We start from the raw sequence: 15494 nt of genomic DNA on the forward strand, positions 1-15494 counted from the left end.
GGTCAAGGCTCCAAAAGCCCAAAGGCGATATGAGGGTGGCGGCTCACAACAGTTTTTGTTTGCTACTTGGATCATTTTAGTTCAGCTGAGTGTCTTTCCTTTTGTTATATTTCTTTAAGAGTTCAAAATGTGTTAATTACATAAATAAAATGTAATTTTCTCTGTAGCACTTCATGGATTTAAGCAACACACCTTAGTTGTTTACACAAAGCATAAAGGTAAAAAACAATATACACAGTGTTATCTTCATTTTAGATGTCAAAAAGCATTTGCGGCTCCCAGTGTTTTCTTTTGCGTGGAAACCGGGTCCAAATGGCTCTTTGGGTGTTAAAGGTTGCTGACCCCTGGTCTAGGTGGTGATCTATCAGAACAGTTTCTGTTATTTTACACATTTATCATGTAGAAATGCATCTCTTAATCTTATAATGAGATATCTCTTGGATTATATGTACAACAAAAACAAGAGTTTGTGTTGTCCTTATATTCACACTATAAACACTAAACTCTCTTTATGGGTGTCTTTAATGTGTATTTATGCTTGCTTGTCTCATGTGTGTTATGCTTTTTTGAACTGGCCATGCTCAGCACCTAATTTTTGTCCTTCTCTTTAGGCCAAGCAGGTGGAGGCCAAGGAAGCAGACCTAAAGAAGCAGGATGCTTTTTACAGAGAGCAAGTGGCCCGGCTGGAGGAGAGGGTAAGAAGTAATTCGCAGTTTACACCAACTTGAAAAATGGGCGTAGTTGGCATGTACGATCGCTCACAAAACTAGATGTACGATTGATCTTACGGTAATTATTTATTTTTAAATTATCACTTTTAATGAGTTTGACTTTTACAGCCTTTCCCTGAGCTTAATTTTCAGTTGAAATTGGAGAAACATACTTATTTATCCAGCTTGTTTTTCTGTCAAGGTTTCCTAAGTTTAAATTTAAATTTAAAAATATGACGGGGCAATTTTTCTTTTGAAAATGGTAAGTAAATCCAAAACTCAAGAACATTCACATAACTCTAAGAATAATTTAAGAATGTGAATAAAGTAAAAAATAAGGAGGTGGATAGTAGAGTAATAGATAGTAATGGATAATAGAGTAGCATGAAAGCTAACAGAAAATACAACTTTCTATTTCACAACACAAAGCAAAGTCATAATGAAATATTGCATTGCATGCTCACCAGGTGAGCTGGTGTTATTGCTGTTTTCAAGAACCTGCACCATAATGTGCTGCAATAGTTTCTCCTGGGTAAAAGTTTATATACTTACATCATTGAGCGAAACAGTCAGTCACTAGCACACTGCAGTGCATACAGAAGCACACATACCCAGTGTACGCACAAATAAGGGCACACATGTTCGAACTCTGAATTCGACCATTATACACAGTGGGCCTGTTCCCTACTGGGCTCAGCCAAAGCGGTCACATTTATTTTTCCTCTTCATCCCACTGCCCCACTGTTTTTGTCATCATCCTTGAATTTAAACTCTGCATGCGTTCCCCAGTGTGGTGTGTATAGCTGTCCTTCGCTCTCTAGTTGGCTGCCTTGCTGTAATTGTCTTGCTGCCCCTTTTTGGCTGTCACTTTAAATTTCAACCTCCGTGCCTGGGCCAAACAGATAAAGGGTTAAATCTAATTCATCCCGGCATGTGTCCTCCCGTTTCTCGAAAATGACACTACCCTGATGTTCCTTGTAAACTAGTGTCCTATGGATTGGGACGTGGGTCAGCTGCCGTGCTTGGCGCACTTCAAATGGCAGCTCCATGCTGGTCCCAGTGAGAGATGCCTGCAAGGCAGGGGACCAGGGTCAAATGCCCTGTTAAAGTGTGCTAAAAAGAATACCTTCATGTGGCTCTCAAATCATAAGTATATCTCAAGAAGGGTATAATGCCCTATTTAGTGTGCTTAAATTGACACCTTCATGCTGGGAAGGAGTTTTCTCCCCTTTGAAGGGTTAAAAAGTCAAATGGCCTCTACGGTGGAAGCCAAATGGAAATTTTACACAACTGTGAAGGCGCTAAGGTGATGTTGTTCTTAAAGCCAGACATGATAAGAGAAATATAACATGAGATAGTTTTTTTTCTTGGTTAAAGGGCACAAATGTCTTTGCAGACAGCAGAGCAGTTGTTATAATTCATTGCTATGATGCATTATAATTGAAGAAAGGTTGCTAATGTTTATGCAGTTTGTAAATTTATTGATCAGTTGTCAAGAAACCAGTAAGATTACAATGTTAGTTATATAATTCTGAACGCTATTTAGCTCCTTGTGCATTATTGTATCAATGCACAGGGAGACAGCAGTGCATCACATAGAAAGGGGGCAAATGTGAGTTCAAGTGTAAGAAGTGATGCGTCCCAACTAACACAGCTGTTATCAACTCTCGACACTGGTCATCCATCAACCATGTTGGCCTCTGGTCAATATTCCTTAGATCAACGTGTCAACAAATGACTTTTGCAGCCCCAAGAGAAACAGAGGAATCAAAAGGAGGCAGAAGACGGAGTGGAAAGACACCAAGGAAACACATAATGCATGGAAGCCAGAAAGAGAAAAACTGAAATGAAAGTGATTCTTAGTTTTCTTAAGAATCTTAATTAGTGTATAATAATGAGTATTTCCTCTAAATGTTAAAGGACAAGTATGATAAAGGTAAGCTGTGAGTGGAGCATAAAAATGGAAGCTGAGTGGGAGAAATGGGAAACCTGGGTAGCAGGGAAGGGTCAATGAAAACTAAGAAAGTGATATATTTACAAAATTAAAAAATGATTTTCCCTTATTACATATGGAGGCAATTTACAACATAAGTAGATATTATGTGTGTATTTTGTGTCTGGTTGTGTGATCTTGTACTCCTTTGTGTAACTGGTTGGCATATCACATGTTGTCTTACTGTGTATCAAGCGGCTTGGAGCTCCATAGGGGTTGTAGTTTGTTTGGACTGTGTTAACAATGCTCTTTTTTTTTTTTTTCTCATTCTGGCCTCAGTGCCCCATTTGGCACTGAATCTAGCCGCCCTTCATTCCCTGTGCTCTTCAACCAGTGTGAGCCAAAATCACTTTTGGCATGTTCTTTTCCTGTGCTCTCATTGTATTTTGTGCTTGCTTAATAGTGTCCACTCCAGATGAAGGCTTATAATATGTATGCACAGTACAAAGAGTAAATTTGAGGAAAGAAACAGAACAGTGTCACAAAGAAATAGCAACCAGGAATATTTAGCTTAGAAACAAGCAAAGAGATATTTAATTCAATTAAGTGTAAAACTGCTAAACAACCAAAGCATTGTATTCATAAATAGTTCATATTGTTGCCGTTTATTATATATAATTGGTTTGAGTTTTTCTTGTGCCATACACAGAGCAACAAGGATGTATTGTAGGCAGGGGACACTAGAGTCAGTATTGCTAGACAAAGGCTGCATTTGCCTTGTGATATGTCTGCTTAGATTTGCAGTTAAATTCCCAAGTTTCAACTGGTTACATTTGGGAATTTTCTGCTTTTATCATTATAAATTATTAAAAATTGATCTTTGAATTGGAGGTTGTTGGTAGGATAAAATAAGATATTTAAAATTGCTACCATGGGATTTAAGTTCATTGCCATTTTTCTATATTTACTTAAAACAACAGAACATGCATACAATCAAAATTGAAAAATATGTTTAAAGAAAACAGTTTACTATTGCGTTAGGAGATAGAATTATCACTCTTTTTCATTTCTAACAATTTTAATGGTTTTTGACCAAGTTTTGTATAGATTTATAGAGAAAGTTCAAGAAGTTGAACTATTCATGGTGAAAAATATTGTTAATCAACGTGTTATGTGAAAGAAGAAACACTATTTAAAAATATGTAACAATGTAGATAATATATTTTTCTTGATTATTATTTATTACACCTCATCCGTAAAAGGCTGAAGGGGTATTGACGTCACCCCACCTGGTGGCGTAGACAAGCAAGTCTGCGCATGTGATAACTCGAGGAGACATAGGATTTTCAAATTGATACCGAAGGTGTGTCTACTAAAAATCTGGGATGAGTTTGAATCCCAGTGACCTTGACTTCAAGGTCAGAGGTCAAGTTTTCTGAAAACCTTGTGAATGCGATAACTCAAGAGCGAGATGAGAAAAATTGTGTAATTTGTGTATAAAAAGGTTAATGTCCGATGTGCTTTGAATCTTCTACCACAAGTATGGACATTCAGAAAGGCTGTGTATGCAAAGTTTGGAGTTTTCAATCTGCAAACACCGTAGCTGTGAAAGCACAATGCTTTTTTTTTTTTTTTTTAACCACTTTTCTACCGAGAGTGCATAAAAATTAGTTTTCACTTGGAATATATTGCTTGCTCACCATTATCTTCCATCACATTTTTCACGCCCCCTTCTGTCTCCTCTCAATTCCTTGCTTACCTCTGGATTCCCCCAGAATCTCGAACACCAGGAGAAAGAGGCAGAGGAACCGAGAGAGAGATTATAAGTCTGATATATATTACATGTCTGTTCCAATCTAACATAGCCATTCATCAGAGAGGCTTCCAGTGACAGGCCATCACCAGGCTCCCAGACAGCTCAGCCTGCTGCCTCCGATGCTGCCGCTCATTGGGGCCAGAGCTACCAAATAGCCCCTGAAAACAATATCTATATATTTATTACATTTTCACTCAATACCTGCCTCGCTGTAAAACAATCTCATATTTAACAATCAACTTGCCAATGTTTCTTTTTCTCTTTTATCCCTACCATATCCCCGCCCCCCATCACATCTGTCTCTATATCTCTCATTTTTAAGTCTTTTTTTCCCCCCCTTTCGAGTGGTGCTTTTTTCCCCTCCATGCTTCAATTTCATCTTTTTCCGAAAAGATTTTTTTTTGTTCTCTTCTTTTTTTCTTTTTTCTTTTTTTTCTTTTCGCCTTGTATATCAATGAAATTGGATTTTTCTACTCTCCCATGGAGGACAATCACAGCAGCAATTGCCATCTCATAGCAAAGTTCTACCGCACTGTGAAAGGAAGAAATACAGGAGAAAGAGCATTAAAAAAATGTAATGGGTTCTATCTCTATATCTGTGTCTCTGCCTCTGACTTGCTAGCTTCATCTCTCCCTCTGCCTGTCATTTCCTGCTCTTTCTTTGTACTCTTTCTGCAGGCTGCAGCAAAAACTACTTTTTTCCTGCTGATTGTCAGCAATAGAAATATTAAAATAAAGGTAGTGTTTTTGTTATTATTATAGTTTTGTAGTAAAAAAAATGTTTTAAATTTTGGGTGTTTCCACCCTCCCTCTTCTTCACTATGAAGCCATCTGTGGCTCTGTTATAAAACTGAAAATGGATTGATCTGGAGGCATGACGGTGCATTTCAGTGTTGTTTATCACCATTTGCTCCTTCAGCTGTGTGACAGGAGTCTTAGGAATTTTACCAGAAGTTTCTTCAAAGAATGAATGAATAGATAAGAATTTACAATAACAAAGTGGTGCATCCTTTTTATGTAGAAAAACAAAACAAAAAACAAAAATAGAGCCATCCATCTGTTGCTTTTCACAGGATGAAACAATTTATGGGTACAGGCTTTGAATTTTTAGCTTCCATTTTGCAGTTTTATTTATTTGTTTTGTTTTATTCATTTATTTTAACTTTTTAATTGGAGACGTTTCTATTTTTCTGTCCTAATTGGGTGTTAAAATTAAAGGTCAACTCTCTAGATGCATTTAGTTTAGTCATAAGAGACGCTAGCTTGGAGCTAGCCTGTAGTCTTTTGCAGCATAACTAATTTAAAGAATTAAAACCTTTTAAATAGCTGACAGGAACTTAATAAATAGTTTGATGGAGTATTTTTTCCCAAAGTGAAAGTATTTTGAAAGTTGAATTTTAAAGTTAAAACACTTTTATGTGAACTTTTGTAAAGGGTTAGCTCAGGAGAAAGGATAACATTTAGCTGAAACAGGAAAGCTAGTTCTTTGAGTTTTCAAACCTGTAACCAGCAGATTCAAGAAATATGGAACTCAGTCAAAAACAAATGTTCTTGTTACAAAAAAAGTCAAATTTTCTTTCAGACAAAAGTGCATTACAACTTCATGGTGCGTTTAGAAAGGAGGAAAACTAAATATTTCTATCAAATTTTACCAATTTGTTTGTGAGAGAACAGGGATAGCTCTTGTTGTAATTGTCTCCTTGAGTATTACCAACCAGTATCGCTGTTGAGCCCCATCCAAACGTTAATGTAGGCCACTCAGATGTAGTCAGATGTTAAAGAAAAATCACTACAGGGGAAGTTGTGACACTGGGAGCTAGTGATGTGCGATACCACTGATTTTCTTTCCGATACGATACCAAGTAATATTCAGGATTGTATCGACCATACTGGTCCGATACCGATACTTTGTACAAAAACTTATTTTATTTATTGTATCTCAAATTATAGCATCATAATGATTACAGGACATCAGATTACTTGTTCTTATCACTTAATAATGCAGGGTTCATCATATAGAAATAAAAATACTGAAGTTGTGCACTATTTGAACACCTTGCCTACCTGCAGCACTAAAGGACTCCGTGAGAGACGTCTGTCTCGCCCTAGCAGCACCTGTCCCTGTCCTTCTCTTCAGTTCATCTCAACATACCCTCGTCATATTCTGTGATATGATTTACTCTGAGGTGTTTGACAAGGTTAGTGATGTTGCCACAACCATACATGCCAACCCTGCCAGTTTTTCCGGGAAAATACCGAATTTCAGTGCCCCTCCAGAAAATCTCCCGGAGCCACCATTCTCCCGATTTTCCACCCGGACAACAAAATTGAAAAACCATATCGCAGAATTCATAGCGCGGCCCAGCCAATTCCAGTTTCCAACAATGGCGGCAGCGACTTAGTTTTAATATCACTCTTATTTCTCTTTCTGGGTCGCAAATTTTTTTTTAACATATTTTCAGGTGAGAATGTAGCTGTGTAAACTTCAAATATCTGAGCCGATCGACACATCGTTTTCAACCCCCCGCGGTCTTTCGCTACTCGGGTTAAACATGATATACAAGTCACTTTGATAACTTAAAAATGTTATTGTTTGGCTTTTTCAGTGTTTTATTTGTTTGTGAGTAAATCGGTTTGGCTGAGATTAAAGTTATTAGATTAGATTAAATTAAATTTAACTTTATTAATCCCTCGGGAGGGTTCCTCGGGGTTTTCACACAGCTGAATAAACGTCAAACAGAAAATGATTAAAGAGAAGTGTGAGACGGTCAAGTGTTTACGTCAGTGCCCGATTATATTTTAGATAGCAAGGAACAGAAGGCAGAGTTTCACTCCGCTGAGAGAGCTCATGACGTACTACCCGGCTTTCTTTAGACCGTGAAGACCGGGTCCTCAGAAGCAGCCTCTGAATTTGGACACCCCCGCTGTTTCCGGGCCGGCCAATAATAACGGTGACATTTAACATATTTTATCCGATAAATAAACCCTGTAAAATGTATTTAACACCCCCCCACAGCCCTTTTGAATGTCTCCCTAGTGTGGCCACAACACCTCACTCTTGGAGCACTTTTTTGCCACATGTATCGCAAACCACGTCTCAGCTGTTTGTGGAGGTAAAATAAGTCTGCACATGACTCCAATTACGCTCAGCCATTGTTGTGAGTGCGGGCGCCAGCGGCTGCGAGACATTTATACAGCCGTATTTCGCACATGACTATGAAAGGCGGAAGAGGAAGTAGTTCCTTTGAATGTAGACAATCTGAATGTTATAGTTTCTTTCCAGTGTGTCCCTGTTAATGATAAACTACAAATTTACTCTAAATTACTAAAATATTGATATTGTAATGTGAGAATCGATTCTAGAACATAAATGACTGGTATCGGAAGAATCGATATTTCAGGATCGATCCGCACATCACTACTGGGAGCACAAACAAATATGCAGGCCTCCCAAAAACAGATTGATTCTGCTGTGGCAAAGGCCTCTGACAAAAAACAAAATTGTACTTTATGTGCGGTTTAGCATGTTGATGAAGTAGATGGAAAAAAAAACCCCACTGGATATGCACACATTCCTGCTGTTTTAATTGCGCTGCCCAGTTTAGTGGATATGTTGTGTAGATTTTGTTACCTCTTACCAAACATAGAAGTTAAGAGTTTATTGCGTTTATAACAAAGAGGAACATTTGTGTTTATCTGTGCATCCATATCCTATTATATTGCTGTAGCCCTTGAAAGATAATAGTAAAATGCTTAGTCATTTCTATGTAAAAAAAAAAAAAAATCATTTACCAGCCTGCTTGCTCTACTTATGAGTCACACAGCAGAAGTCTAAATTTCTTTAGCTCTGCAGAATCATAATGTTAGCCATGGTGGGGTTTCTTCCCATTTTGTCCCTCCTGCTCAGCAACAGATAAGAGAAAGAAGCCATCAGTACAAGGAGTTATTTGTTTTATTCATTAAGAACTGGAAGCCTTTTCTCTAAATTGACCTAGAGCCTGTGTTGGGGGTGCCGCTTCTATCTTCTCCATATTGTTGCAGTGCATTAGCAGTAATGACTTAATTTGTCTTCGACATCCCCCCCACCAGCATTTTGTTTTGCTCCAGATGAGCTAAAAACCTTTTGGAACGCAAATAGAGTAAATGGGATGAAAACAAACAGAAACACTATTTTATTCAAGAGGTTTTAGATATTTGATTTCATGGCGAGGCGATGCACTGCGTCAGGCCTGTGTAGCTATTCTGTTGAGCCAGTGACGAAGCATGCTAAACAGCAGACAGCAATTTAAAAAAAAAAAAGAAAAAAGAAAGATTGTGCTTTGCAGCCCCTAAAATGTTGATCAAGGGAGGAATGTTTTCATCCAAACTGAGCAGGGCCTCACTTTTGTGGGCTAATGAAAGGTCAGGGCTATTCTCTGAATCAGTTGGGACAACAGCAGGACATCATAATTTGAGACCACTCAGTAATCACACAAATTACACTCCTCTCTACCTGGTTGTGAGCGAGTGACTGAGGTTCTTTTTTCTTTTTTTCTTTTTTTTTGGATATGTCTGTCAGTGTTTACTAGCTGCCAGGGTACATTTAGACACTTAAGGCAGTGCGTCCACATGTTCCCATGGTGTGTGTTAGTATCTTATTTGTGTAGGTGTGCGCAGGAGAGCATTCACATTGTTTGTGTGTGTACATGTTTTGAAAGTGTTCCTGCAATCATTGACACACATGGCCTTTTGTACTCTCAGGTGGATTAGTGTGCTGATTAGAACCAGCTCTGCCATTTAGGCAGGTATTATTACCTTATACTTAGTATTCTAGACAGAACCCCAAATCTGGCTCGTTCTGTCTCTCTCTTTTCTCTTCCAGTGGCTCAGTCTCAGCACCCAGGAGAAGTCTTATTTCTGCCTCTTTAGCAGCCCCCAAAATCTCTTTTTAGGCTTTTTATCTGTGAATAAGCTTCTGTTTTAAATCCTTTTCCGTAGCTCTTGACAGTTCCTTTGCCTAAACCGAAAACCACTTGATTCGAGGCCAAGAGGGCGCCGATACAGCATGAGCTTACAAGTTAACTCTTGGCAATTTGGCCATACTCTTTGCTGTGCTTTACATACAAAGTAATGTCTGCCTGAGGGACAGCTAGTGTGGGTCGTTTATGTTGTTTTGCATTTTGATCTCAATCAGAAGTATGAGAAAGCATGCATACACGGAGCAGTTTGCAGTGTAAAAGAAAATAAATGTGATGTGCTTTTAATTGATGTGTGTAACTGTACTGAATGTGAAAAGGGAAGTGCTCTAAATCTACTGCAGTTCATCTAAATGAAGAGAACTTAAATTGGTATCAGACCTTTTGTCAGTGTTGTCATGTCTCATCTTCTTTTAGCTCTACAACACATGACTATTGATCTTTTCAGCACCACAGTTCATTCCTATTGATCTCTTCTGAAATATGATGAATGTCTTCCCTGCTTGGGGATGAAGTTAGAGCAGATGGCACCAAGAGGCTTAAATTTGTCACATTTATGTTTATGCAAGATGATTGAAGGGTTTGGTAAATGTAATGGTGATTGGTTAGCTGTTCACTTAGTCGCTTTTGCACAAATCTGCAGCACGCATACGATTTTTTTTCCTCTGAAGGATTATTTTTGCACGCCATTTGCTAAGGATGATAGGTTATCACAGTTTGAGAGACTTTTATGGCAGTGCTGCATCTTAGAGCATGTGTGTAGATTGTTCAGCTAAACATGAACCCAATAGTTAATGGCAAAAAATGTCAAATCTGTGGAAGGTAATCATTTTGTGAATGACAGTTTTATAATGAAAGTATTCGTGCAAGTATTACTATTTTTGTCCACATGGAGTCTGAAGGAAACGGTTTCCAGGGCCTAATCCGTGGATCGACTTCCTTCGAGGCGTGGACGTCTATCAGCAGAGAATGTACCTTCACCTATCAGCAGAGAATGTCCCTTAGTCTGTAACACAGTCAAATATATTCTCAAGCAACATTCAAGCATGCCATTCAGCGTGTTAGTACGAGCTCGGGAGCAGCTTGGGAGAACAAGAAAACAGAGACTGCTTTAGATTGTCTTCCCAAAGTGACTCAACTTTATTCACAAGTACAACAGTTTATATAGAGGGTAAAATTCATGAGACAGCAGATTATCAGTTTAAACCAGTACAGACCAAGATAAGGCAGCGTCTTCCTGCCCTTGGGTGAAGAAGCATCCTTTGTGTAGTGTATCAGTTCAGCTACAATTGTGATTATCTCAGCGACATATTTTCAAGGCACAAAACAAAGTTCTTTCATTAGTGAAATCTGAAACAAACCATTTGGCCTTCAACAGGCGTCTAAAAGATTAAGAAACTAATGTAGCTGAGGGAGTGATCTCTGTGGTATTTCAACCTTGTACCAGCCTGTGATTCTCACACATCAATTCTTGGGTCAAAGAGAAAAATAACTAAAACAAAGGGGCCTTATTGAATGACAGAGTTTTCCTGCATAATGTCACTATAAAACAATATCCAGTAAATGCTACCATGGTACTAAAATACCTAACAGAGTCCTTCACAGAAAGACATTTATATCGGTTGACATTACCCTCAATCAAGCCTCACACAACACAAGCTATCTGTCACACTTTACAGCCTCTCACAATTTGATTATAAATGTGCATAGCAGCCGCTGAGGGCTGACAAGACAGATCTTCCTGGGTTGTATAAATGGTCTAGTAGCTAGGTTATATGGCTGTGTTTGAGGAGGTAATTTAGGTTGAGTGGTCCTGCTATGGGTTCATTTGCTATGGGTCACCGGGGGATTACGACCACTGGTCTGTTCATTGTTGACAAGCGACCCCGTGGCCTTACAGGATTGCTTTCTGTTATTACAGCACTCTTAACTGTCAGGATAAGCACAAACATACATTCACTGAAGCACTCATATTTTGCGTGTGCAGGAAAAGCGCACCTCAAAATAAAAATGTTTGTCTTTGCAGGCTTCAATACTGCAAATGTGTACTGGTTACTAAATGTTACTGATTGCAAAGTTAGCATTTATGTTGTGGACACTAAAACCAAACGGTGATCTTAAAATGAATCTCCATTAGGGTTTAATGAAGTCTGAGACATGAGGCCAGAGCTGTGTGGACCAGAACTGTAAAGAAAAATTACTCGATTCATATGTTTCCTTTTGCCTAATTACCCTTATCCAATTATTTTAATAAAGTGCTAAGAATCACATTTTAATGTATTCCTCCTGCTCACTGACTTTCTCCTCTGTCTCTGCAGAGTTCTCAGTTCTACAAGGTCACCACGGAGAATTTCCACAAAGCTGCAGACCAAGTGAATGCCAAATTCAGGTAAGTGCAGACACGGACAGTCTAAGGTAGATAAATAACTTAAAACAAAACACAACTAATAATTGTGAAAAGATTCTCTATAAAAAATTTGATATGATAACACTACAAGCAGAGCCTTCTTTTTGCAGTTGTCTAAGGGAATGAAAAGCTAACAGCAAAACAAGGTGTCAGAGAAGTCATTAACAACTGCCTGTCTTTGTCATGTCTTCCTCCCCTAACCCCAACCAATCGCGACAGATGGCACCCCTCCCTAAGCCTAGTTCTGCTGGAGGTTTCTTCTTGTTAAAAGGGAGTTTTTTTCTTTCCACTGTTGCCAAAGTGCTTGCTCATAGTGGGTAATATGTTTATTGGGGTTTTCTCTTTATTATTGTAGGGTTTTTACCTTACAATATAAAGTACCTAGAGGCAACTGTTGTTGTGATTTAGGTCTATAAAAGTAAAATAAAATTGAATTGAACTAAATTGAACTAAAAGTTATGGGGAACTGTGGAAGTGAAGACAGGAAGGGAAGGAGTGAGAAAACCTGCTGAGTAGAAAGGCAAAGGAAAACTCTCCTGTAACTGCAGAGGGAGCTTTAACTACATGAGTGGTGCTGCGCGTTTTCACTTTTCCCCAAACGAGTCTATATGAGGAACAGTCTGGAAAAATGATCAACATCCTCATCAGAAAACTGTCTGAAATATGCAAAGCAACACCTGGATAAGTCAGATTCAGTTGGATAGATGATAGTTCAGTTTAAGTCACTAGTCTGTTTGAAAATAAAGGAAATGTATTTGTTTCTAAGAAGCTTGAAGTATTTGCACAGGTAAAAGTAAAATAACAGAAAGAAGCAGTGCAGTGCATTCAATTTTAAGGAAAGGTTGTTTTTTTATTATCTCTTTGCTGAAGGTGTTGTGTTTATTTATTTCCATGCAAAATATGTTATTTGCCTAAAATTGCCCACAACTCTTGCACGTAACTATAAATCTCATACCAGCGGAGGGTTTTTTCCCACATTTTAATGATGCCTTTTAATAAATTCTGTTGCTGTATGTGATAGGTATTTATTCGATGGTCTTTGTAGACTTTGTGCTATCAAAACTGATATATTCAGTGACGATTAGAGGTCCACGTGGACCAGTGAATATGCAATTGAATTATTCTACCCATTTCCTAACCCACATCTTTCAATCAGAACAATATTAGCTTGCCCTATTAGCTGAGGCCGATGTAGTTCACTGATACGCCTGATCATGTGCTGGTGATAGTCAGTAGGATTTGATCTCTCAACATTCCAGTGTCCCCAGTTATTTCATGTCTTCTTTTACAAAATACTTTGGACTAGCTTAGTTTATTGCACGTCTTTTTATCCTAAATACAATGGAGAGTGCAAACAATACAGAGTGCAAACAAGGAGCATGTGTGTGATCCTTATGCTTAACCTTAATAAGCGATAGAACAGCCACACCTAAAGTGACTGAGGAGGAAATATTAAACATCCAAGCTGTCATGGATGAACAAATTCAGCACGTATATGTAACTCGAGAAGATGCAGAATCCTTCCCGTCCGTGATCCATCTGTCTTCTTAATAACAGGCTATTATCCTCCATAGTAATGTTGTGAAAGTGGATGAGGAGCCTGTAGGAGGTGGGGCAAGAATGGGCCCTGGCTCTAGGCTCACCTCTAGGGAGGCTTGGCTGATTGTGTTAGCTTGTCATTAGCCTGCGCTAACACTGGGATCATTGTCTCCCTCTGAAATGCTGGAAACTGATTAGCCTAGCCCACCAGGGGTTTAGCGCTAGACTCGTGGAAGCTGGAGCTGAGTCTTCCCAAATCACATTAAAGAAAAAAAAATACAGTGGAATAACATTAGTGCAAAATGGCAGTGCTAACTGCAAGCGAATGCTGGGCTAATGTGCGGGTAGTCATGTGGCACGGGTCTTTGCACGGAAGACACTGATTGGTGGATTTGATTATAGGAGGTGCATTAGCAGGGTTGTGACTGGATTTCAATAGTGGATAGTCAGAGTGTGTGTGTGTGTGTGTGTGTGTGTGTGTGTGTGTGTGTGTGTGTGTGTGTGTGTGTGTGTGTGTGTGTGTGTGTGTGTGTGTTAATGAAATGGCGGGAAGGTCTGGTGTTACAAGACAGGAGCAGGGATGCATTGAGGAGATCGGAGCAGAGGTTTAATTGGATTTAACAGGGAGTGTTTGGCCCATCCTTGTTTATGTGTGTAAGTTCATGCATCACTGTGTATGTTTGTATGGTCTCATATGATGAACAGCTTCTGTGAGCACAATGTGTGTCTTTCCTCAAAGCTTATGACAGACCCTGCAGAGATAAGATGCTATCTGTAGCCTCTATTGAGTAATAAAAGAAAATATTTTTTGTCTCACTGAGGCTTTTGATTTCCTCGGAGCTGAAAATGCCCCCTTGAGATAAAGAAAAAAAAATAGAGCCAGTGCCTTATCCATACTTGGTAGAATTATCATTTGATATGTTAATATGGGATTGTATGAAGTGTGGGAGATGACATCTTTCTTAGAATGTCTTTATTTCCCCACTTTAGCTCATGTCAGTGCCACTGAGTATTAGGTCTTTTATTAGACTGCAATTTATATTAATAGAAGAGACTTGTGAAACCAGATGTTGATGACTGCCAAGGGTTATAACAGCTTAATGCATGTCTTTGGAAGAATTAATTATGACCTTGTCTGGTTGGAGTTTACTTATTGCTTTGTGACACTGGGATTGGAACAAGACAGCTAAATCAGGTTTCAATCGTGGATGGGATTTGAGGGAGGGTGGGTGTTTCAGGCCACAGCTAGCAGCATCTGTCCATATGCAGATTATTTGGGTTTACTTTAATAGGTGGGAAATAATTACTTTGGTTTGAGGCTAGATTGGAAGTACAGGTGATTTCCATTTGTCCATGATCAGATATTCTTGGCAGCAACAAAAAAAGAAAAAAAGATTGAATTCAATTACACTGAGATGAAAATTTCATTCCCGTGTTTCCTTTTTAAATGTGCGCCAGAGTACAGATGTTCCATTCATTGCAGTGGTACACCGTGGTCATTTTCCTTGGCGAGGTTCAAAGAAATAAATTAAAGTGTGAGAGGTAGGCATTCGGGGTAGGGAATGGTGTATGTGCGTGCAAATATGAAGCAGTGTATATCTGTGCTTGTTTTTGTGTATGTGTACGGTACAGCTGTTCCCCGCCGTTCTCCTGCAGAATTCCCGCCAGAGAATTCTCTGAATGATGGAGCTCTCCCAACCGGAACGCTACTGCATCACTCTGACCTCATTACATCCACACACATACAATCACACACGCACATATCTGTATATAGAACGATATGGGTATATCTGCAGTTGGCAAAAAAGGGCTTTGGAATTAAACTAAAGTTTTTACTCGTAAATGTGAACTCATAACAAATATTCTTACATAAAAAGGAAGTTTACTCCCAACTTGGAGTCAGAAGTTCCGGTCAAGGAGCACACTAAAGAGGTGCCACTCCCTATAAATAAAGACAATTAAGACGAGGAGCCTTATTACTGACAAACTCACCTCTTCTTAAAAATGATTGGTTTTAGAATCTGCACAGGATCCTAGAGGAAACCTTATGAAGATGCACACAGCTAGAAAGGCTGCAGAAGCATCTGTGAGTGTTCACCAATCCACAATAGACCAATTTGGAGTGGATGTCACG

At 38.9% G+C, this 15494-nt stretch overlaps 1 protein-coding gene across 1 annotated transcript in view; it reads left to right on the plus strand.

Annotated features, from left to right (window-relative positions):
* Positions 1-15494, plus strand: part of chchd3a (coiled-coil-helix-coiled-coil-helix domain containing 3a) — an 85086-nt gene that overhangs the window by 51449 nt on the left and 18143 nt on the right. Inside the window, exons 6-7 of the mRNA XM_085386703.1 lie at positions 612-695; positions 11733-11803. Coding sequence (XP_085242829.1) covers positions 612-695; positions 11733-11803 — 155 coding nt within the window. The remainder of the gene's footprint in view (positions 1-611; positions 696-11732; positions 11804-15494) is intronic.

This window comes from Rhamphochromis longiceps, linkage group LG17, assembly GCF_057381845.1.
Source record: "Rhamphochromis longiceps isolate RC_006_pf linkage group LG17, R_longiceps_female_GT1.1, whole genome shotgun sequence".
Taxonomy (NCBI): domain Eukaryota; kingdom Metazoa; phylum Chordata; class Actinopteri; order Cichliformes; family Cichlidae; genus Rhamphochromis; species Rhamphochromis longiceps.